Source organism: Polypterus senegalus, chromosome 11, assembly GCF_016835505.1.
Source record: "Polypterus senegalus isolate Bchr_013 chromosome 11, ASM1683550v1, whole genome shotgun sequence".
Taxonomy (NCBI): Eukaryota; Metazoa; Chordata; class Cladistia; order Polypteriformes; family Polypteridae; genus Polypterus; species Polypterus senegalus.
This window is the reverse complement of record NC_053164.1, coordinates 60,856,345-60,878,864: the sequence shown is the minus strand read 5'-3', so window position 1 is coordinate 60,878,864 and position 22,520 is coordinate 60,856,345. Positions and strand designations below refer to the sequence as shown.

The 22,520-nt window shown below is 38.5% G+C and overlaps 1 protein-coding gene across 4 annotated transcripts in view; it reads left to right on the top strand.

Moving 5' to 3' along the window:
• prrc2a (proline-rich coiled-coil 2A) overlaps positions 1-22,520 on the top strand; it is a 141,071-nt gene that overhangs the window by 91,572 nt on the left and 26,979 nt on the right. For all 4 annotated transcript variants that reach the window (XM_039768775.1, XM_039768776.1, XM_039768774.1 and 1 more), the window contains exons 14-16: positions 1,040-1,382; positions 3,249-3,453; positions 10,259-12,979. In XM_039768775.1, coding sequence (XP_039624709.1) covers positions 1,040-1,382; positions 3,249-3,453; positions 10,259-12,979 — 3,269 coding nt within the window. The remainder of the gene's footprint in view (positions 1-1,039; positions 1,383-3,248; positions 3,454-10,258; positions 12,980-22,520) is intronic.

Here is a 22,520-nt window from a genome sequence, read left to right as displayed (position 1 = left end):
CACTCCTTAGCAGTAAAAATCGGAAAGCCTAATTGAAATCTGCAAAAAAAAAAAAGTTCAGAGATGAGCCATAACAGTTCTGGAACAAAGGATTATGGGATGATAAGACAAAGATTAACCTCAGCTCAAGTGGTGGAAAAGCCAAGTTATGGAGAAAGAAGGGATATTCTCATAATCGTAAATGTAGAAACGCGTCTGTGAAGCATGGTGAAGGTCGTGTCATAGATTGGGCTTGTATTGCTGCATCTGGAACAGGCTAAATAATTTGTATTGATTATGTAACTCATGATATTAGTTACTGAATGAACTGAGAAATCTATAGAAACATATTGTCTGCTAATTTACAGAGAAATGCATCCAAACAAATCGGAAGGAACTTTATTATGCACCAAAACAATGATCCAAAACACACTGTCACCTCAACACATTAAAAATGGTATTTTTTGCATTGGCAAAGTCAATCTCCAGATCTTAGCCCAGTTAATCATGCATTTCACCCCCTGAAGAGAGACTGCAGGAAGAAACCTCTCAAAACAGACAACAACTTAAAGGTGCTGTGGTAAAAGCCTGGAAAGATATAACCGTTAAAGAAACATGAAATCTGGTGGAGTCTATGGGTTGTAGGCTTGATGCAGTTATTGTGAGCAGTTAGGCAACCAAATATCAAGTATTTTTGACTTTAATTTAGTTGAAAATATTCTGTTCCAATATTTTTACTGACTTGAAAAATTGGATAGTTTGATACATATTGTGCTATGTTCTATGAGTTGTTTATCGTATCTAGATATAAATAGCAAGGAATAAAAACCGAAACTCTTCTCATAGTCATCTTTAGATCTTGCAGAAAAATGTCATCAGTGCATAGCAAAAACAAATCTGTTCCAATGCTTTTGAAGGGGACCTTAGTTCTTTTGATAGCTCATGTTAAATGCAAAAATTAGTATGTTTAATATAGTTTTATTATCAAGATTTTTTTACTTGTCAGTTATTTGAAATGTATGTATGATTTTTGCATGTCTTTGTGTTTCTGCTTATTCAGGAGCTAATGAAGCAATGGCAGCAGCAACACAGTCAGCCAGCACAGAGCCAGCTACCTCTGCCTGGCCCTTCTCAGCATCAGACTCAAATTCAGACTCCTCCAAATGCTCCTCAACAGAGCAGTCAGGGCCCAGGTTGTCCTGGAGCAGGTCTGACTCTGGCCACAGGTCCACAAGGTGCTCCTAAGCAAACTATGTATCCAGGTTCCATAGGAAGAGGCCCGCCTCTGCCCCACATGAATTTCGACCCACGTTGGATGGTTATACCGCCATACATGGACCCTCGTATGATTCAGGGGCGACCTCCACCAATGGATTACTTTCAGCCTGGCATGCATCCTTCAGGTAAACATCAGTAAGAGCCCTTTGTTTAGTCGTTCTCTTAGAACAAATGAGTTCAATAACTTTAGTAATTTTCAGAATGTAAAGGAAACATTCACTGATTTTGAATTTTTTCCACATGTATAAGTTAAGTAAAGAGAGCAAGTGTTTTAATCTTGTCCTTTTCTGTTTTTTAGTATATTTAGCAGTTGTAGTGCAACCTTCACTACGAATGACTATTTTCACTTTTCCATTGTTCTAGTTATAAATTATTGTCACGTCCATTTCCAAAACCGTTAATCCATGTTTCAAGACAGACTCTTACCACCAAAACATTAGCACTTTCTGTTTTTCTGGAAGGCCCAATTGTTAGGCAAGTTGTATTTTTGAGGTGTGCTGTTTGCATAGCCTTCAAACCCATGATGCTATAACAGGAAATACACAAGGTACCATATTGTAAGGATTACATTGCCATACTGTATACATAGCTTTGTATGGTCTTCTATTTTCAAAGCCACAACCAATAAAGAACAAGTAGTGTTACATTACATTGAATAGACCTCTTACTTGGACATATTGGTATCGGAGTACTTTCACATGTAAATTGTTCCTCTTAAATGTACATTGTATAAGTGCTTCATGCTTACTTTGTGCCCCTGCAGTACTCATGCTAACACTTGCCAAATACTGTACTGTCTGCCATAACTCTGTCCCTGATTTCCTGGAGTGTTATGGCATTATTAGCCATGACCAGGTCAACAATAACAGTTTGCTGCTCAGTAGTAAAAATTCTGCCTGTAACCCCTGTGCGAGATAATCTTTGGATCCTAAAGAATGAAAACAATACTCAATGGGTCTCAATGTACTATAGTACAGTAAATACTATACTGTAATATGCACTTCTATTTGAAACTGCTGAAAAATAAGTATCTTATCTGTTGGTTTGTGGAACGTTCTTATGATTGATGCAACCGTTATGCTGTGGAGATTTGGCTGCATTTGTAACCGTGCTTCTCTCAAAGACAGTCTGTGGTTGATAACATGGTCAATGACTGTGGTCCTTGTGTCATCTGATGACTGCCCTTGGTCTTCCTGTTTTTCCAATGTCCTCTCCTTGAAACACATTTTCCTCTTTGTTGCTGCTATTCAGCTTGGTCCACATTTATAAAGAAAGTTATTCTAAAGATGACTTTTATGTATGGACGATAATAAGATCAACTGACAGCAAAACACCTGGTTAGGTAATCAACTGAAATGGATACGCGATGCATTTGGTCTCATTTGTATCAAAGACCAAACACATCATATATACATTTCAGTTGTTTACCTAAGTGGGTGTTTATTTATTTTTTTACAATATTGCAAATTGTAGTAATTTAGTTTTGTATGCATGTTTAACAGTTTTGGCAACAGTATGTAAGCATGTGCAAAATTCCTTCAAAAAACAAAGTTTTGATAGTGCTGGATTTTGAGTGAGAAAAGTATTCCATGTATTTTGAGGCAGTTAGGCCATGAATGCATTTTATGACTGTGTGTAGAGTTTTGAGAAAGTGACTTCAGTATTGCAGAAATTACCTTAGCAATTGAAAAAATACTTTAAGCAGTTTCAAAAATGCTGCATTGTAAGGTCCCACTGGCAGATCCAAAACAGTACAGCTGAGTTTTAAAGGGTTGAGCAATTGATGTTTTTTCTGTGCACTCTTCCATAAAGTTCTACTCAGTTCGTTGCTTAAAGTGGTACTTATGGCCAGATACTCCAATCTCCTCTGTGGATCTTTGCTGCTCCTTCATTGTTATCCTTGGTATCTTTGTTCAATCTCTGCTTAATGCCCACCTGTACTGTAATAGACGACTAATTTGGAATCTGTTGTTTTTCTTCTCTGTGACTAGGTATGATGGGTCGCGAGCGGTCAGACAGTGGTGGCTCTGGATCAGATCCTTTTGACAGACATCCCACATTGTTGCGTGACAGAGGAACTCCTCCTGTTGACCAAAAGATGGCTTGGGGGGCTGATGTTTTTGGAGCAACTCCTGAAGTCCGACCACATGGGTCTCCATTAAGACAGCAACATGAAGATGAAGATAAAGGAATGAGGTGAAAAAAAAGAATGTTTTTCTCTCCAGTAAAACCACTGTCATTGAACAAATTAACAGTCACTAATTATGTTAGGAGACTTGTTTTAAGTGATTTTTTTTTAAGTGTTTTAGTTATGAACATGAAACTACTTGCGCACAAGTGGTTAATACCAGCTGAGATGCTAGACAATCACTATGGTTGGTTCTTTGCAAAGATATGTACCTGTCAGTATGTTTCTATATTAGCTACTGCACCATGCTTCTACTTTATTTACCTTTCTGTTACCTTACCTTCTGTTGTTGGGAGCAAAATTAGATGTATATCAAGGTAACTGAAGCACACTCCATTTAAGAGCCAGAATAATAAGAGTTTATTGATAAACACAAGGTTTATAGTAATGATTACTGCATATACCTTGACATATAGGACAGGATACGGACAGTTTACTTGCCATTGAGAGTTTTGATTTTTATTGACTCTGATAAATAGTTTTACGACACCATCTATAAATATAATCAGTGTTGTGTGGAGTTGTTGCTTTTGTTGCTGCTCCAGGTTTTAATGGAGGATTCTTCCTTCTGTTGGGGTTGTCTTTTTCTCATTGCTGCATGATTCCTTGTCTGTGGTGTTTCTGCTGTCTGCAGCTTCATATGGAAAAGCATTACCTTTTCTGGTACAATAGTTTAGATGTTGTAATTTCCTTATTGAAGTAATAGCCTGCTGCTTAGCCTTTTCAGGCCATTGGCCCACAGCTTGACTTAGCAAAGAGACTGTGTCACTTTCAGATCCACAAAGAGAAAAAGATTGTCAGTTTTCAACTCACCAAAAAGAAGAACAGCTCATCAGCTTTTTAGTTTTCAAGGAGACGTTTTAGCAGGTCATTTTGCAGAGTTGGAGCACAGTTTTCCTGTGGGGCAGAATGCCCCAAGAGAGTCTCCAAGGAGTTCAGTGAGAGAGAGAGAAAATGGGCACAGCTAGTTTTAAGAAGTTATAACCTCTTGTGATTGGATTGAAGTCACTTCCAGTTACAAAATCTGGTTATTCTGATCATTCCAGTTGTCATTCCTTGAACTATAGGCCTTTGTTCTTGCTTGAGAACATTTCATACCTTCTGGCTCAAGTTTGCAGAGGGGCCTCTGGAAAGGTATCAGTTCAACTCTGATTTACAACTTTGTTATCAGATGATGTACAGGCAGATCCTGGTATGAAAAGTTCAGTCCCTTACTTTGGAATGTAAATGAGGGAAGGCACAAATGGATGTCTGTTAAATCCGTGGCCTTAACGGGCCTTGAGTGCCACTAAAGCCAAGCAGATACAGTTGTCCACTTTGTCTTACAGGGTCCTGCCACCCTATAGTCCTAAAACTTCCATATTATATTCCCTGCCACAATATACATTTTCTGTCATTTGACCATCAGTTCCAGTGCTCATTTGGTACTGTTAAAAACTAGGGGTGTGACGAGACGCTTTTCCCACGAGACGAGACACGAGACTGGGTTCACGAGAACGAGACGAGACTTTTAGAGACTTTTTTTAAAGAAATCTTTAATGTTTAAATATATAGCAAAAATAGCCTTTTATTTAACTGAAAAACACAAAATGCAAAAAATGCATGTCCATTTTGAAATCAACTTTTTGAAATAAAACTTCTATTTTGATGAATGATAGGCAGTAATAAAATGTAAACACTGCAAAACATTTTGCCACAAACTGATAGGCAATTAATTGCACAATAAAATTAAGTAGTATAAACAAAAATAATTAATAAACAACACAAATATCCTTTTACGTGCAATTAACCATAATTAGTGTAACTATCAAAGTAGTGCTGTCTTAAAACTCAGAGTGCAAAACAATGAACAAAATTTTCTTAAGCATGGAAAAAGAGCTAAGACCTAGGTAATGAGGTAATGACCTATACAGAACAGCCTAAGATATGGTCATGTTCTTTTTTAAGAATATAAGCATGTCTACATTTTCTGGCAGCAATTGTGACCTCTGGGCAGTGACTATGTCTCCTGCAGTTGAAAAAACACGCTCACTTGGAACAGAGGTCGCAGGAATGGAAAGATATTCTTTGACAAGTGGAGACAGCAAAGGATATTTGGAGCTGTTTTCTCTCCACCATGTCAGAGGGCAGCAACTAAGTGGGATAGATGCCTCTCTTCTGTAAAGTTCAGTTTCCCCTCTCAATTCCTTTGCTGGGCTGTTCTGTCTTCAGAAAGAGTCCCCTAGCAGATCCTCAAGTGCTGTCTTCTTGGAAGCAGGTTCCTCTTCTGACTCAGCTCTGCCTTCAGCTTCAAGAGCCCCCTCGCCCCCATGTGTGGAACAATGAACTGATGCCTCTTCCTTGCGCTCCATACTCTTCTCATCTGTGGGCTTCAAGCAGCAGAAACCCTGGCTTTAACATTAGCAAGCAGCAAAGCAGTCCCCCTCTCTCTTTTAACACAAATACACTCACTCTGATGCTCTCATGTTTAACACACACACACAAATACAGCATGAACCTATTAAATCAATTAAAATTTAGTACTGGAAACATAAATCTTCTAGGGAAAAAAAAATCAAGTCAATGATACCTGGTTTTGCAGCAACTGTTCCACCCTTTTCTGTATCCTCTGAAAGACTGCCTCACGCTGATTGCAGTCTAGCTGCGTAGAGACTGGAATCTTGGGTCCAGCGCAGTGCTCTCCAGCAGGTAGTTGTATACATCCCCACTGTATCTGCCTGAAATATTGCTGAGAATTGCTCTCTTTGTGTCGGCCACAGTAGGGGAATCACTGTCATTTGGTGCCATGTTTTGTTCTATCATGTTCTTCAGTGGCACGATGAGTGACACTGTGGGCCTCTTCTCTTCACACAAGACAGAGGTAGCTGTCTTTAAAGGATTCAGCAGCTTCACAAGAAATTCGGCATTGACAATGTCGCAGGTATCCAGTGTGTCAATGTTTCGGGCATTTTGTCTTATTTCTGGACTGGTGAGCGTTGCTGCTATAGCAGTCTGCTGCTCCAGGTAACGAACCAGCATATCCAATGATGAATTCCATCGCGTGGTGACGTCCATTATTAATTTGTGCGGTGGCAGTTGTAGCAGCTTCTGCTTAGATGTCAGTACCGCGGCAGCTGTCGAACTCCGGTGAAAAAAAGCAGTTACACGTCTCACCCGCCCGAGCAAACGAGCGACACGCGCAACACCGAGGCCAGCCTGTGTAGCGAGATTTATTGTGTGCGCGAAGCATTTGATGTGCGGCTCAAATCCTGCCTCGCACACAGCCACATCCATATTACGTGCATTGTCTGTTACAATAGCGATGCAATGGTTTGGCTTTTTAAGACCCCACTGTGTGACAGCTTCTAGTAAAACTTCAGCGACGTTTACCCCTGTGTGTGATTCAAAAAGTGGGCGCGTCTGCAGTACAAAATGTACCATTTCCCAATTACTGTTGATAATGTGGGCTGTAATTGTGATATAGCTCTGTGTACACCTAGAAGTCCAACCGTCAGTAGTTATGGCGATGGTTTCTGCCTCTTTCAGAGCCTGTACAACGTTTACCTTGCACTCTTTGTACAGGGTCGGGACCACCGTGCGAGTAAAATGTGCACGTGACGGGATGGCATACTTTGGTTCCAGTGTGTGGATGAGTCGCCGAAATCCCAGATTTTCCACCACAGAAAATGGTCTCATATCGGCTGCAATGAAAACGCCGATGTCTCTTGTTATTGCCGTGGCTCTTGCATTGGATGGTGGAAGTTTAGCTGCAAAGGCATTTGTTATGGTTGTTTGCCCTTTTATGCGAACTGAATTGCTTTCCATTTTCTTCATAGGCGCAGCTTTTAGTAACGAGCTGTGGTTGTTTTCTAAATGCTTTTGCATAGTGGTTGTGTTAGCAGAGGTGTACGGTATTAATTTCTTACAGTGTTTGCAAATTGTCTTTGTCTTGTCTGTCATTTTTTCGCCATTTCTTATTTCCACAAGGAATCCAAAATGTTGCCACACGAATGATTTAAATGTCGCGGGCGCATCTTCTATCCTTACTTCTTCCTCACACTCCATCATGCCAATAACGCAAGGATATCGTCACGTTCTCGCGAGACCAGACGCATCTCGCCAGACAAATCTGATCTCGCGAGATCTCGTACCACGAGATCTCGTCACACTCCTATTAAAAACCCATGACGGAGTCAAGGCAGAGTTTGGGTACTTAAAGGGGGCAGTACCAGACCAACAAGTAGTTTAGGTGCATCCCTACTCACTAGTACATCAAAGAAGCCATCTCTTTGTACATACTCTAAATATAGCAGATTATTAAGTACAAAATTAAACGTGTTAAAAATGCCTCCATCACCATTCTTTTGACCAGCTTTAAGCAGGTATCCCCAGATACAATGCAGAACAGTGGCTCCTGATTTTTTTTTTTTTTTTTTTTAGTTAAGCCTTATAATAATAATTAATACATTTTATTTATAGGCGCCTTTCAAACACTCAAGGACACCGTACACTTTACACAACACACAATACAGTACAGTGTTTACATAGAGAAGGCAAGTTTAAAAAGATGAGTTTTAACTGAAGACTTAAACAGAGAGAATGAATTAATGTTTCTAATCTCAGGAGGCAGTGCATTCCAAAGTCGGGGGGCAGAACGACTGAAAGCTCTGTTCCCCATTGTGGAAAGACGAGCGGAAGGAACAGTCAATTTAATTGAGGAGGATGATCTAAGAGTACGGGAAGGGGTGACGATGTGGAGAAGGTTAGACAGGTATGGGGGGGCTAAATCATGAATAGCTTTAAAGGTTAGCAGAAGGATTTTAAACTCGATGCGGAACTTGACAGGGAGCCAGTGAAGTTGATGCAGAACAGGAGTGATGTGGTGAGTAGAAGGAGATCTCGTGATAATACGGGCGGCTGAGTTCTGGACTAATTGAAGTTTGTGAAGAGTTTTTTGAGGGAGACCAAAAAGAAGAGAGTTACAATAGTCAAGGCGAGAGGTGACAAGGCTATGAACAAGAACTGCAGCAGAGTGAGGGGTGAGAGAGGGGCGGAGACGGTTGATATTACGTAGGTGGAAGTAGGCAGATCGTGTAATAGTATTGATGTTTGAAAGAAAGGAGAGGTTATTATCCAAGATGACACCAAGACTTTTGGCCTGAGAGGAGGGGGATAGAGTACAGTTATCAATTATAATACGGAAGTTATGGGATTTGGATAATGTGGATTTTGTACCAATAAGAAGGATCTCTGTTTTATCACTTTTGAGTTTAAGAAAATTAAAAGTAAACCAGTTTTTGATTTCGGCCAGACAGTCAGTAAGGGTGGTAGGTGGGAGGGTGATTGTGGGTGAAGTTGAAAAATAAAGCTGGGTGTCATCTGCATAACAGTGGAAATGGATATTATATTTCCTGAAAATATTGCCCAGAGGAAGGAGATAGATGGCGAACAGAAGGGGGCCCAGGACAGAGCCTTGAGGCACTCCTGAGGTAACGGATACAGAGTGAGATGAAAATGATTTGAGCTGTATGAATTGGGAGCGCCAGAAAGGTAGGATGTGAACCAGTTATAGACATTGTGGGTGACACCAATGGAAGATAGTCTATTGAGAAGAATGGAATGAGAAATGGAGTCAAAAGCCGCACTCAAATCAAGTAGTATGAGGATAGAGAGTAAGCCGGAGTCTGCTGCCATGAGGAGATCGTTAGTTATTTTGATTAATGCAGTTTCTGTACTATGGAGTGGGCGGAAACCAGACTGGAATTGTTCATACAGGTTATTCAGGGATAAGTGAGAGTGGAGCTGTTTGGCTACCACTTTTTCTAGGATTTTGGATAAGAAAAGTAGGTTAGAGATCGGACACAGGTTGTTAAAATTAGATGGATCGGCGCCGATTTTTTTAAAAATTGCGGTTACTACAGCAGTTTTGAATGAAGCAGGAACAATTCCAGTTGAAAGAGAAGAATGGATAATAGCAGATATAATATGGAGCAGAGGTGGAAGGCAGGCTTTGACAAGTGATGTAGGTAAGGGGTCAAGCAGACAGGTGGATGACTTAGAATGAAGGATTATATCTGATATTTCTAAGGTGGAGGAAAGTTGAAAGAAAGAAAAAGGGTGAGTAGATGGGAAGAATTCAGAAGGAGTAGTGTGAGCGGATTGCAAAGCAAGGTAGTGGTGGATACTCTCGATTTTGTTCATAAAAAATGACATCAGAGAATTACAAAAGGCATAAGAGTAGAGATGTGATGGCCACAAATCAGGGGGTTGGGTGACACGTTTGAGGAGTGAGAACAATGATTTAGTGTTGCCTTCATTCATGCTGATTATATTAGAATAGTAGGCAGATTTAGTTTGATTAATACAATCCTTATAATGTGAAAGATGGTGGAAATACATATCTTTGTGAACCGCGAGCCCAGTTTTTTTATAAAGTCGCTCTAATTGCCGGCCTTTTCGCTTTCATGAGACGAAGTTCCGGCGTAAACCAGGGGGCAGAGAGGGAAAATGAAACAGACTTTGTTTTAAAAGGGGCAAGAGAATCCAGAATATAATGAAGGCTGGTGTTATAATGCAAAATCAACTCATCAGCGGTAGTTAAATTAGGAGTGGCAATATGTGATGGTAAACGTAATGTAAAAAAAAGAAAGTTGAAAAGGACTTGTAGAAGATTTTCCTGAAATAGAGTATGATGATACTGTACTTTTTCATGACTTTAAACTTATTTTTCAGTGCCTGAAATGAATAGGTATATATCTCAATGTGTTACATAATTGTCTTTTTAGATTAATTAGTTTATTTGTGTGCAACTTAAAACTTCTCCTTATTTTGCAGGAGTGACACTCCTCCTATTCATCTTCGAGATGGAAGCTTGCAGCCACCACCTCCTCCACCGCTTCCCCCTCCTCCTCAAACATCTCAGCATCAGCAACATCACCACCACCTTTCCCAGGGCCCACCTCAGCAAGCTGCACCTGCGCAATCTTTCATGGGTGGACGTAATTTTCAGCCTTTTCCAGAAAATGGCAGTCGACCTCCACGGGGCACAGCTATACACCATTTCTCACACGAAGAAGGTCCTCCAAGGTGTAACTCAGCCGGTGTACCCAGTACTCTTTGGGGTGGAACTCATCCCCTTCAAACCACAGAAAGTAACCTAAGTGGAGGTCGAAATGGACACACAGATTTGTCCCAGGAGCCCCAACTGCAGACTCCCATTGTATCTATTGCTTCATCTGCTTCTGGCCTTTCCAGGGAGAGTGCTGAAACACAGAAAGTAGACAACTGCAGAGAAACATCTAATAAAAGTAAGGTTGATATATGCAGAGATGAACCTTTACAAAACAAACATCCACCAGCTCAAATTAATCAACAAGAAGAAATAGGAGGAAGAAAGTCTGAAAAAACTACCAGCACAAATGCTGGTAGCACTACACCCCATCACCACCATCACCACAAACCGCAACGCAACAGAGAACATAAAACTGAGACCCATTGGGGTCCTCGGCCAGGTAGTACTGCCACAAGTGGCAGGAGAAGTGGTGGAGCTGGAGTAGAGGAAACTGGGCAAAACTTTGCAGCAACTGCAGGACCTGGTGGTGATAAGCCTCAGCAGAATCAGTTACAGATTAAACGGGCAGGTCCAATCAAACGTCCAATTTTGAAGGAGCTGAAACGTGAGGGAGAGGGGGTTTTGGAAGAAAAGTGTATAAAAGAAAAAGAAGAACCACCTCAACAGCTGCTATCAGTTCCTCAGCAACAACAGTCATCCTCAAAATTAGGAGTCTCTGATTCAAATTCTGCTCCAATTTCTAATAATAGAGATGAACAGAAACAAAAAAATGTTGCAAAAGAACGTTCTGGAAAACCTGGAAAGGATAATGATGGATATTCTGTTGGACGTCGTGACAGAGAGAGAGATCGTGAACGATCTGATGATAGGGGTGTGGGTGGTGGAGGTTATCCAACTTCAAGAGGTAGCAGGGGTAGTCGAGGAAGGGGTGGTGAGTATTATGGTCGAGGACGTGGCTATCGAGGAGCATATGGTGGGAGCCGAGGAAGAGCTGGTAGTCGTAGCAGTCGCGAATACAGGGGGGGAGGAGGAGGAAGTACTACAAGTTGTCATCAGGACTCATTTTACAAAGGGTTAGATGGTGAAAGTGGACGAACTACACAGTCTCAACCATCCCACAATGCAGGATTTAGAACTCGCAATCGCAGTGAGACACGAAGTGAGGGCTCAGAGTATGAGGAAGTGCCCAAACGTAGGAGGCAGCGGGGCTCAGAAACTGGCAGTGAAAGTGCAGCCAGTGATTTGGCACATTCAGATAAAGAAGAAAGAAAGCCCAAGACTGGTACAGCTGTAGTAGTTGGGACTGGAGCAACACAACTATCAGCAGGTCATCAGCAGCCTCAAAGCACAGAATTGTCACCACAGCAAAGTATTCCTAATTCTCGAAATCCTGGAGGAAGAGTCTTTACCCCAAGAGGTGTGCCCTCACGAAGAGGTCGTGGAGGCCTATACAGAGGAGGAGCCGGGAGCAGACCACCACCTGCTGTTTCTGCTACCACTTGGGGCCATGTTTCAAAATCTATTTCATCATCAAATAGAAAACAGTCACATCAATCTTTAAATCATCAGCAACAAACTCCCCACTCTTTGAAAGAAAATAAAGATACAAAAAATGATAAACGAACAACAGAGAAAATTGAGCAAGCATCTCTGGTTCCACAACAGCAGCCTCTTGTTAATCCAAACCCTAACCCCTCACTTATCCATAACGAAAAGCTCCCACCACGCTCGTTTGAAAGACCTCCACGTCGAAGACGTCAAGGCAGGTCCCAGCACCAGCAGGACAAGCCTCCTCGTTTTCGTAGACTAAAACAGGAACGGGAAAATGCTGCACGAATGAATGGAGAACAGCGTAATATTTCTGGACCAGTGCCTGCTCCCCAACAATCTTTGTCACAGCATACTCAGCCTAATATGCAGCATCAAACATTAAATGCAGCAGCTTCACAACAGCAAGAAACTGGCAACAGTTCTAGTATCCTTCATAGTAACAGCAACAGTGGTCCTCATAATCATCATCCATATCAGTCTGTTTCACAACAGCAACACCAAATTCCCAAGGAGCCTCTTCGAAGCCCAGTAGGAACAAAGTCCCCTGATCTTTCCAACCAGAACTCTGACCAAGCTAATGAAGAGTGGGAAACTGCTTCTGAGAGCAGTGATTTTGCTGATCGCAAGGAAAAGGAAGGTCCTGGTGGAGGTAGACCACATCATCATACAAGTGGTGGTAGTGGTGGTCAGAGAGGAAACATGGAAATCTCCCCCAAAGATGCGGCTGCAGCTGCTGCTGCTGCTGCAGCAGCCAAGCGAAGTTTCTCCAGTCAGAGACCGGGAATGGAAAGGCAAAACAGAAGGTCAAACCCAGGAGGAGGTGGAGGGGGTAGACCTGCACGAACCGCAGCTGGTGGTCCTGGTAGCAGCAACAGCAGCAGCAACCGTGGCGACAAACGCAGCGTCAATTGGCCGTCGCCGAAAAACAGAAAGTAAGCATGCATACCTAACCAGCTGCCACCACCCACCATCCCTGTGCTGCTGGTTCTTGTTGTTGTCATCTTTCTCATGAGTTTGCATGTGTATTACCATATATGCAGGGGGAAAATATTAAAAATGTTGGTTATTTAATTCAGTATGAATCAAATTCCCGCTTTAATTTCATAGATTTCTGTCTTCATTTTAGACTTTTGTTATGTGGGTTAAAAAGACAATATATTCAAATGTGCATTCAGGCTAAAAGTAAAGTTCTTCAAGTACTACTGTGGCACATGGACCGAAATTTTGACAATGGGAGCTGTGTTGAAAATCAATGTTATATCCTTTTTTTTTTTCTCTCTCTCTGTCTCTCTTTTGAAATACAATTGCAAAAGTATGCCGAGAAGAAAATTGAATTTCAGACTCTTGCTCCTTGCTTTCAATTCTCAGTACATTGAATATAAATAGAATAGGTCTGCAAAGGTAGAATGTCATCTGTCCCTGTGGCCTGCAGTTTTTTTAAGCAGTACAATATTTTTCTTTTTTTCCCCCCTTCACCCATACAAAGCTGTTTTTATAGTAAAATTAAATTCAATTAAATTAAAGGGACTGATAATGTATTTCCGTATAAATATTAAGTGTATTTTCTGATGTCCTCTAAATTGTTACTTCTCAGCAAGAACATTGCTTATGAATGTGTTCTAAATTTTACTCTCCCTTTTTGCCCTGAGAGCTCTCAATTAATGGAGTGCTACTTTCAAGGAATAATAAACTGTTTGTTATTGTAGACTTGTACACATTCCCTGCTGTTCAGTTACTGAAGTTTCACTTTGTTTAGGGAACAATGTATGAACAGTGCAGTGTCATATTAAAAATATATATATATAAATTAATAAAAGTTTTGCTTTTGTTTTAAAAGAAACCAGATTCCAAATGAGCTTTATTTATTTAAAAAAAACTAGCTTTTGGTGTATTTTATCTGTGTATCTATAAATTTAACTCATCTGAAAGGCAAATGGTAATGTTATATATGGGTATGTTAATTACCCCTTTTAGGTTGTGGTTGTGGCCCAGAAAAATTTAAATCTTTTGGTTTTACAGAGAATAGTGATAACAGCCTTTCTGATAGGATGGGTTACTATGGAGACCAGCTCTGGTACACAACAAATAATACAAAAATTCCCAAGAAAAATATCTCCCATTGCTTGTGTCCCATACATAATCCATATGTCAAATCATCCAGTCATATGCTAAAAACACATGCATTTTTTGCTAAAATATTCTTATTATAAAATAAATACTACCAGAAACAGTGCATGCGGAGGAAACACTTTTTAACATGGGATTAGCATTTTGAGTTTTGAACATATGACTGTAATTTGATGTGTGACGTGAGTAATGTGAGATTTTTTTCATGGGTTTGTTTACATTGTTTGTTGTTATCTAGCATCAATCTGTATGAACACTAATTATCAGAGAGTTTGTTATCTCTGTTTGCCATGAAAACATTTTTTTTCATTGCTATCACTACAAACTACATGGGATAAGTAACATATAATAAAAAAAATCATTTTTGGGTGGAGTTTTTCTTTAACCTACTAACCAAGTGTTTGTCTAGTAACATAGTATTACTGAAAATCTTAACACTTGTAAGGAATATTTCCTGATACCTCCAGACAATACTATCTTACTGCTGTTCCCAATGTCTTACATAGAATAGAGTAGGCTTGTTTATTGTAGTATCGGTTCTATGTGTTGTGTTAGGTTGTTGTGCCTTATGAGTAAATAATTACAGTAACAAGGTTGTTGTGCCTTATGAGTAAATAATTACAGTAACAAAAGCAGTATTGTACTTTTTCAAACTAAAAGTAAGGCACTATTCTTTTAGTAAATCACTAAATACCAAATCCTAGTTTATATCATTTCAGTGTGTCTTGAGTTCCTACTTCAGGTAGAAGGTTATGTTCTTCCATGTTTCTACATGTGCAAGTTTCATCAATTTTTATACAATACTCCAGAAGCCTCATGTATAAACGGTGCATATGCACAGAAATGTTGCGTAAGAACGTTTCCACATTCAAATCGTGATGTATAAAACCTAAACTTACCGTAAAGCCACGCACATTTCCACGGTACCTCATACCCTGTTGTACACCAGTTCTCTGGTCAGTTTTGCAGACTGGCACCCAGTATCAAAGCAGTGCTACTGTTCCTGTGTGGTTTATCTTTCTTTTTAAGATGCACCTCCTGCGGTGGCTGTATAAATAAACTTAAAATAACCGTGTATTGTTTATTAGTTTAAGGCATCTGATTGTAATTAACCTGTAACAATATAATGGTCCACAGAATGGTCAAACTATACCATAGCTGCTGTAGCGTTGTTACTCTCACTGCACCTTCTTCTTTCAGCTGCTCCCTTGAGGGGTTTCCACAGCGGATAATCTTTTTCCATATTACTCTCAATGCACCACTCGGAATATTTATATCACTATATCTGAGTGGGGAATCGCAGCTGATTGGAAAGAGAATTATCGGTATACAGCATCAAGCACACGCTGCCTCAGCCATTCTTCCTATTTGAACCGCTGCTCACACGCTTCAAAACCTTTCCTGCATGGACCTCGCGATTCTGAAACAGTTTCATCCCAAGAACTATAAACGCACTCTATCAGTCCATCAACTGCTCCTTGTAGAACGCTTTGTACTTATAAGTACAATTACCTCACTGTAAACTAGTACTACAGTTATAATATTGCACAACCTGAGCCACTTTATAAAGCGCGTATTTACATACGATGACGATATCATTTTAAAGATGAAATGCAGCAAAATATGTTTATTATACAGATAAAACTTAAACTTCATTTAAATAATATGTGTTGTTTATAATTAAAGGACACGGTGTTGCTACGCTAGCAAGGATCTGGCGCTCCGTTCACGGATTGTTCCTGCCTCGCACTGTATGCTTCACTGGGACTGGCATGAAGGATAGAATAATTAAACGTGTACTACGAAGAGATTTCAATGTTCCTTAAACGTTTTGAAGAATCTGCGTTATAAGCTTACAGATGGCATAATGTCTATTACAGAGCTAAATGTGTGGCGATTGAGTATTTGGAGAAAGAAAAGGACAGGAATTGGAGGTTAGTCCGTTTGAAAGATACGTACTGCTGCAATAAATTATTTCATTGAAGGTCGTGCACAATCGCTGTGCCACCGTGTTCCCATGTTTAATAACATGCTTTAACTCCTATCATCATGAAAATTATATCACGTATACATTTTAGTATTTAAATTATTCCAAGAGCTTTAATACAGTATCACGAATGTAATGGATTCTGTGTCCTGTCGGAGGAAGAGAATGCCCGTTTAAGAAGCACGTAGTAATTCACACACAGAGCACATAGAAGATCAAATACAAAAACCATTTGACGTACTACTTTAGTTACGATGGGATTTGAGAAACTAGTAAATTAAATGATTTTAAGATGAAGTTTATGATGTTCTACTTTAATGACAAAATAAAACTACGTGATTAAAGTGGAAATTTCGAGATTAAACTTGACATTTCGTGCTTTTTTTCCCCACTGTGTGCCTATTTTTTTTTTCTCTGTACCCTAATAAGCTTTCATATAACACTCACGCGACTTTGTGAACTTGAGCTTTCGAGTTTCTCCAACACGCTATGTTGCTCGATTGACTTCCTTTTGTTGTTTATACCACTGTTTAAACCAACAAATGGTGCATTTTTGTTTGCCTCCACTTGGTATTCGCTGAAATTCTGTTTTCCCCCAGTGCTTTTCCCATTGTCTTTTCACAGAACGCTGAGCTTAAGGGCTATTTATATTGATTTGCATATTGAAAGGCGTAATTCTGGTAGAAGTTGGGGTGGGGCAGCAGGCGCATGCACATGCGTTACTTTTCACGCTGACCGAGATTTATGTAGTGGAAGAAAGGGGAAGTTGGCAAATGCTCAGATTCCTGCATCTGTGTAAGCACATTTTGGCTTTTGTGCTTACGTCATGTTACAGTGCGAATTCTGCGCATGGCGTTATGCATGAGGCCCCAGGTCTCTTGACATTCCACTGTTTTCCTATCTTAAGAGCCTAGTTAAAAATGTTATATAACGATACTGAATTATTTAGTGTTGCTAGTCTTTTTCTACTGTGGTCCATTCAAATGTTTCACATGCACTAGTAATTCTGTCTTGCTGAGATCAGTTTCAGGTAATAAAGTCCATAATTTAGTTTTGTTTGCTGTAAAAAGTGAAGACAGGTTCTTTGGTTAAACATGATCATAAAAAATCCTTGGAAGGTTAAGATCTTTTGAGTAAATACCAGAAAAAGAGTACAAACCTACTAGTTTTGATTACACTTTATTGTTACACAGTGATCTGATGTTATCTTTCTCCAGATGTGTTTTGTGTCAGTATTTTTATTTTTTATTTTACATAGTGAAGTTGATTACCCTAAATGCCTTAATATCCATTTGGATTTAGAGAACAGCTGAAGTGTGAAACAGTTTTAATTTTGCTTGCTTGATGATACCATACTCAAGACTTGAGCTTAATTTTTATGCAAGATACTGAATGCAGACAGGCACATAATTTACAAATTATTCTTCAGTGTTGCCTCATGTTGTCTTAAGTGTGATGATACTCATTTCTTTCAAATGTAAGTATCAAGGCATTATATAAAAAGTTCTAGTCAAATGTTTGGACACCCCTGCCCAAATAAAATTTTTTGTTGACATTTGAAGTAAATAAAAAAAAAGAAATAGTAAATAAAACTTTCACAATGTATGACATTTTAATTAAATGTTAATATACAATTATAATTTATATAACCTCCTTAGGGTTGGATCCAAGTGTCACTCTGTAAAAACAGTGCTGAAAGAGTAGTGCGTGAAACAATATAGGAGTGTCTTGCATAAGTGACAGTCTCGAGTGTTACCCAGGCAACGGTGTAGACGTGTCTTATCCTAACTTCATAATGTTGTTTCATAAGAAATGTTTTTCAGCAGCCCGTATTGTACACTGTTGACTGTGATACGAGCAATGATGACGAAGTGAATCTGTCTTCAGACATTGAAATCAGAAGTGATTCTGATGAATCCAAATATGACGTGTTAATCGCACGTATGCAGTGTGGTGTTCAAAAGCTGATCAGTCTGGGAAGAAAGTCCACATGGAATCACACTACTTGTCCTGACTGTGACATTGAATTATGTATTTCACTGTGCTTCAGGATATACCAAAGAACACATTTTAGCAGTATGTACAGTATTATTGTTATTTGTACTGTATCATTATACTTTCTGCTCTTCTGGCTTTGTATTAGTGTTTTACAGAAGTAAGATCAGACTTAATAAATACATAATTTTTCAAGCAAAAAATTCAACTCTTTTTACGTGTTATTTCAAGAAAAAAATAGAACGCTTAGGCAGCTACACAACAATAATTACTTAAACGGGGGAAAAAATATGATAAAACCTGCTTAGTCTGTACTTGGTGACACCTGCTTTGGCAAAAGACACGCTTTGCAAACATTTTTGGTAGTCAGCTGTGAGTCTTTGAATTCTTGGTTTGGAAAATTACTCCCATTGTTCCTTGCAGATCAGTTCCAGTTGTGAGATAATCCTGGGATGTCTTGCATGCACTGCACGCTGAACATCATTGAAAATCTGTGGGTGGATTTTAAAGTGTGGGGTCTGAGAAAGTCATTACAAAACCTTCACTTTGTCTTTCTTGAGGTACTTTATAGTAGAATTAAAGTGTGCTATGAATCGTTGTCTTGTTGTAGAAGACTTTTTTCCACTGTGTTTCCTGGCTGACTTACATACTTCCCAAGGATTTATTAGTATTAGTTGAGAACTTGGTTCCCTGTACTTGCACTGTTTCCTATGTCATGAATTAACACACAACCCCAAAGCGTAATTAATCCACCTCTGTACTTGACAAATAAATAAATGCCTCTGTCTTATTCAGTTATTTTGCACATGGCTTTTTCATGAAGGTCATCTCTGTGTAAGCAATTTTGTACAATAGAGCAGCACCACCCAACACTACTTTCTGAGCTAAAGCATGTCTGCATGTCCTTTGCAGTCATTTGCATTTTTTGCCCTTCCTGCAACAACATACAAGCTTTTCTTTTTTTGTCTTTTAATTTCCCTGGTCTTCTAGATGTAGTGTTTACCTTTGACTTTAACTGCTTTTTTGACCATTTCAGACTATAAAAAATGCTATCTCGTAGTGCTTTGATATCTTTTCATAGCCTCCCCCTGATTTGTAGGCATCGGTTAGTTTAATTTTCAGATCCTCAGTCACTTGCTTAGAAGAGTACATGTTAGGTAAGTGTTAAACAGTGTTTGGAGAGTCAATTTATTATACTATCTCTCATCAGCTGACTATTCTTAATGACCATTCTTGACCAGACTAAAATCTATGGAGCTAAGAGAGATGAGATGAGACTAACGACCTGAGTTCTGAGGCCTTACAACTGAAAGGGTGCCCAGATGTTTGCAGATACTGCATTTAGTCTATATTTTCCTTTTTTTCATTCTATTAAATATATTGTAACTCTTCTTTAATGTTTTTATAAAAATGAATTTTTGTATTGTGTTTGCTGTCATAGTTGTATTTACTTTTTTCTTTTTGAAATGTCAGAAAATGCACAATTTGACTAATTTTTGCAAGGAACTGTAGACTGGGAATGTTAAAATCCAAGAAATTTCTTAAAAGAATCAGAAACCTATAAATATTTACATACAATTCTAAACTTTGTGTCAAATTACAGCAGTCCAAAGTTGACATTTAATTTTCATCCTATTTTTGCCATATTCTTCTGAGCACTAGAAGGTCACGTTGACCTCACTATGCTTCTAGAATAACAGGAATATTCTGCAATTTATTCCATGGTTTATGCAGCTGATTGGAGCATGAGTTGGGGTTTCAGAGGTGCATCATACATATCCTTAGATGCTAATAAATTTCATTTCATAAACAGTTTTCATATTCACGTTTTTCATCCATCTCAAATATTATATTCACCCCTTTAATATAAGCAGTGGCTTGTAGACTGTTCCCAAAAAGTAGTCAGAATATACAATTAAACATTATGTATAATTGCTTTTATACTTCTCACTGGCATTTGGTTTATTTTCACATCTGCCTTAATTAGGTGACTAACGACAGCTTGCAATGATATAAAGTGGTGTAGTACACTGGTCATTTTAAATATAAATACAATATATTTATGACCTGTTTAAGTTATGATGTCAAATTAGTCTAGGAATACTGACTTTTTAGTTACATATGTACAGTTATGTTAAGACATACAGTGCCCATTTGAGAATTTTGTAATTTTAGAAAGAGCTAATTTCAGCCATTCCAGGAATATAAGAAGGAAATTTTCTTTAAATTTTGTAAATGCATTTAGGAATTATTATTTTTTTACTTTTTTTTACACCATATTAGTAGTAAATTGCTTGGTTGGTGGCTTTCAAAGCAATTTGTTACATATTAACTGGGTAATTTATTTTGAATTTTAAATTTTACAGGTGTATATTGGCTGCAAGTGTTTGGTTCAGATAAATTGCTTAATTAGGAGCTCATCCTTGCTCATAACAGAACTTATTTACTTTTATGGCTCTGTATGTTTTTTTTTTTTCCGCCATGTTCGGTCATATATTGCAGATTTTTCCAGTGATGTAATCCAAATGATTTGTGGCCTGGACTCTCAGTCTTGCGGTTTCCCTCTTAACTTTTTTTCAGCTATTTTATTAAGATAGATACTGTATGAGGAACATAAATGGCTGTAAATGAGACGGAGTTAGATGATGTATTGCTGGTTTCTTTGTCATTTACAACTTGTTATGAAATGGCAACTAGTTGAGAAAGCAAAAAAAAAAAGCACTTTAAACAATGAATGCAGCTTTACAAGACGAAAAGAAGTAGTTAATAGACTGAAATCTTAAGTGAGTTAACTTAAATAGAGCACAAAATCTTGTTTGGACAATAACTCTTTCAATGGTAATAATTGGCTTATAATTAAGAAAATTGGGTTGAACAGACAATATGGACTTCCATGACCAAAGTTGAGCACCCCTAATTCGTTCATCTTGGGGTTTTTGTTTAATTTTAATACTACATTATAGAATTCTTGAGCATGTTGGATTCTGGAAGCTAGGTATCAGGTTATTGATGAATTTTAATTAATATCACAATGCAAAAATTATTACTAAAACATTTTCTGAGATTTCTGAATGAGACATTGTTGAAACTGAAAAGTTTGAGGTGGATCCAGCTGCCCAACTCGGCAGATCCGCTGTTCAGCCAATTACATTATAGGTTTTTGTCATTTGGTTTACTTAACTTAAGTCAGATAACTCTCCCCCAACCCTGATCTTAACCATAGCATAACCAGATGTTACCACTGATGTATAAAAGCGACAACCTCCTCAGTGGAGTTGGAGCTCTCGAGGTCCACAGTCTTTTGGAAAAGGCCTAAACTTTAATGGTCTGAGGAAGCGTTCGTTCAGGCTTAAAAAGAATGCTGTACTTTCTTCAATAAGCGTATTTCTCCATTACAAAGCATATTTTAAAATAAAGCAATGCAGTTAACTGTATCATTTAATTTTATTTATTATGTTTAAAGAAGTAGGTGACCATGCTAGCTCAGTTTAACAGTTTGAGCAGCATTCTTCCCCAACTTCTAGTAGCACAGGTATTTTTTGACTGTGGCTGTGTGGTGCTTCTTGTATAGTTTTTTTGTATTGCAAGGAAAGATTTTTTATTTTGACAATTTTTAAATAAAGGATAAGAATCCAAATTAGCCTGAGGTTTACCATGAAATTGTCTTTGCATTGTCAGATTTAATTTCTTTTAAAAAGTGTGCCTTTCTCTGGAAGATTGTTTATTCTGCTAAGTCTTATTTTGAATGTAACTTTGTACTTCTTTATAGAGGTGTAAACTTTTCCTGCTTTATCAAAACATTTTGCACCTCACCTATGAAGGTAAAGTAGTTTTGTTTATCTCATAATTCCCATGAACACTAATACATTTTTACAGCACTCAAGTAGCCTTTGTTTTATTTTAGTTTAAGTATTCTTTATGAAGCAGATATTAACACTTAACTGTTAGCAATAATAGAATACCATTAAAATAGGACTGTTATTTCTTGATAAAAAGGCTTACATTATATTTTATTAACATGCAGATTGTTTATATTTGCTTACAAAAGATGCTTAAATTAAAAGTGCTGCAGTGTTTTTAATATACCACACAAATAATATATTTTGTCTTGCCTTTGCAGCCACTCATGTGTAGCTTTCCTGATTTCTTCATCATTAGCATTTGGTATCTTAAGGAGGAAACCTTTCAGAATGGGGAACAGGTGGCAGCAGTCCTGGTCCCCAGATAATAGAGTGGGTATTGCATCTTTATATCCACTGTCTGGAGGAGCAGGCTTTTCTGCTTGAGGTGTTATTAGGGACATTATTATAAAGAAGAAAGTGAGTAGTTGGTATGTTCTTGCTGCTTTTCCCTGATAGACTACA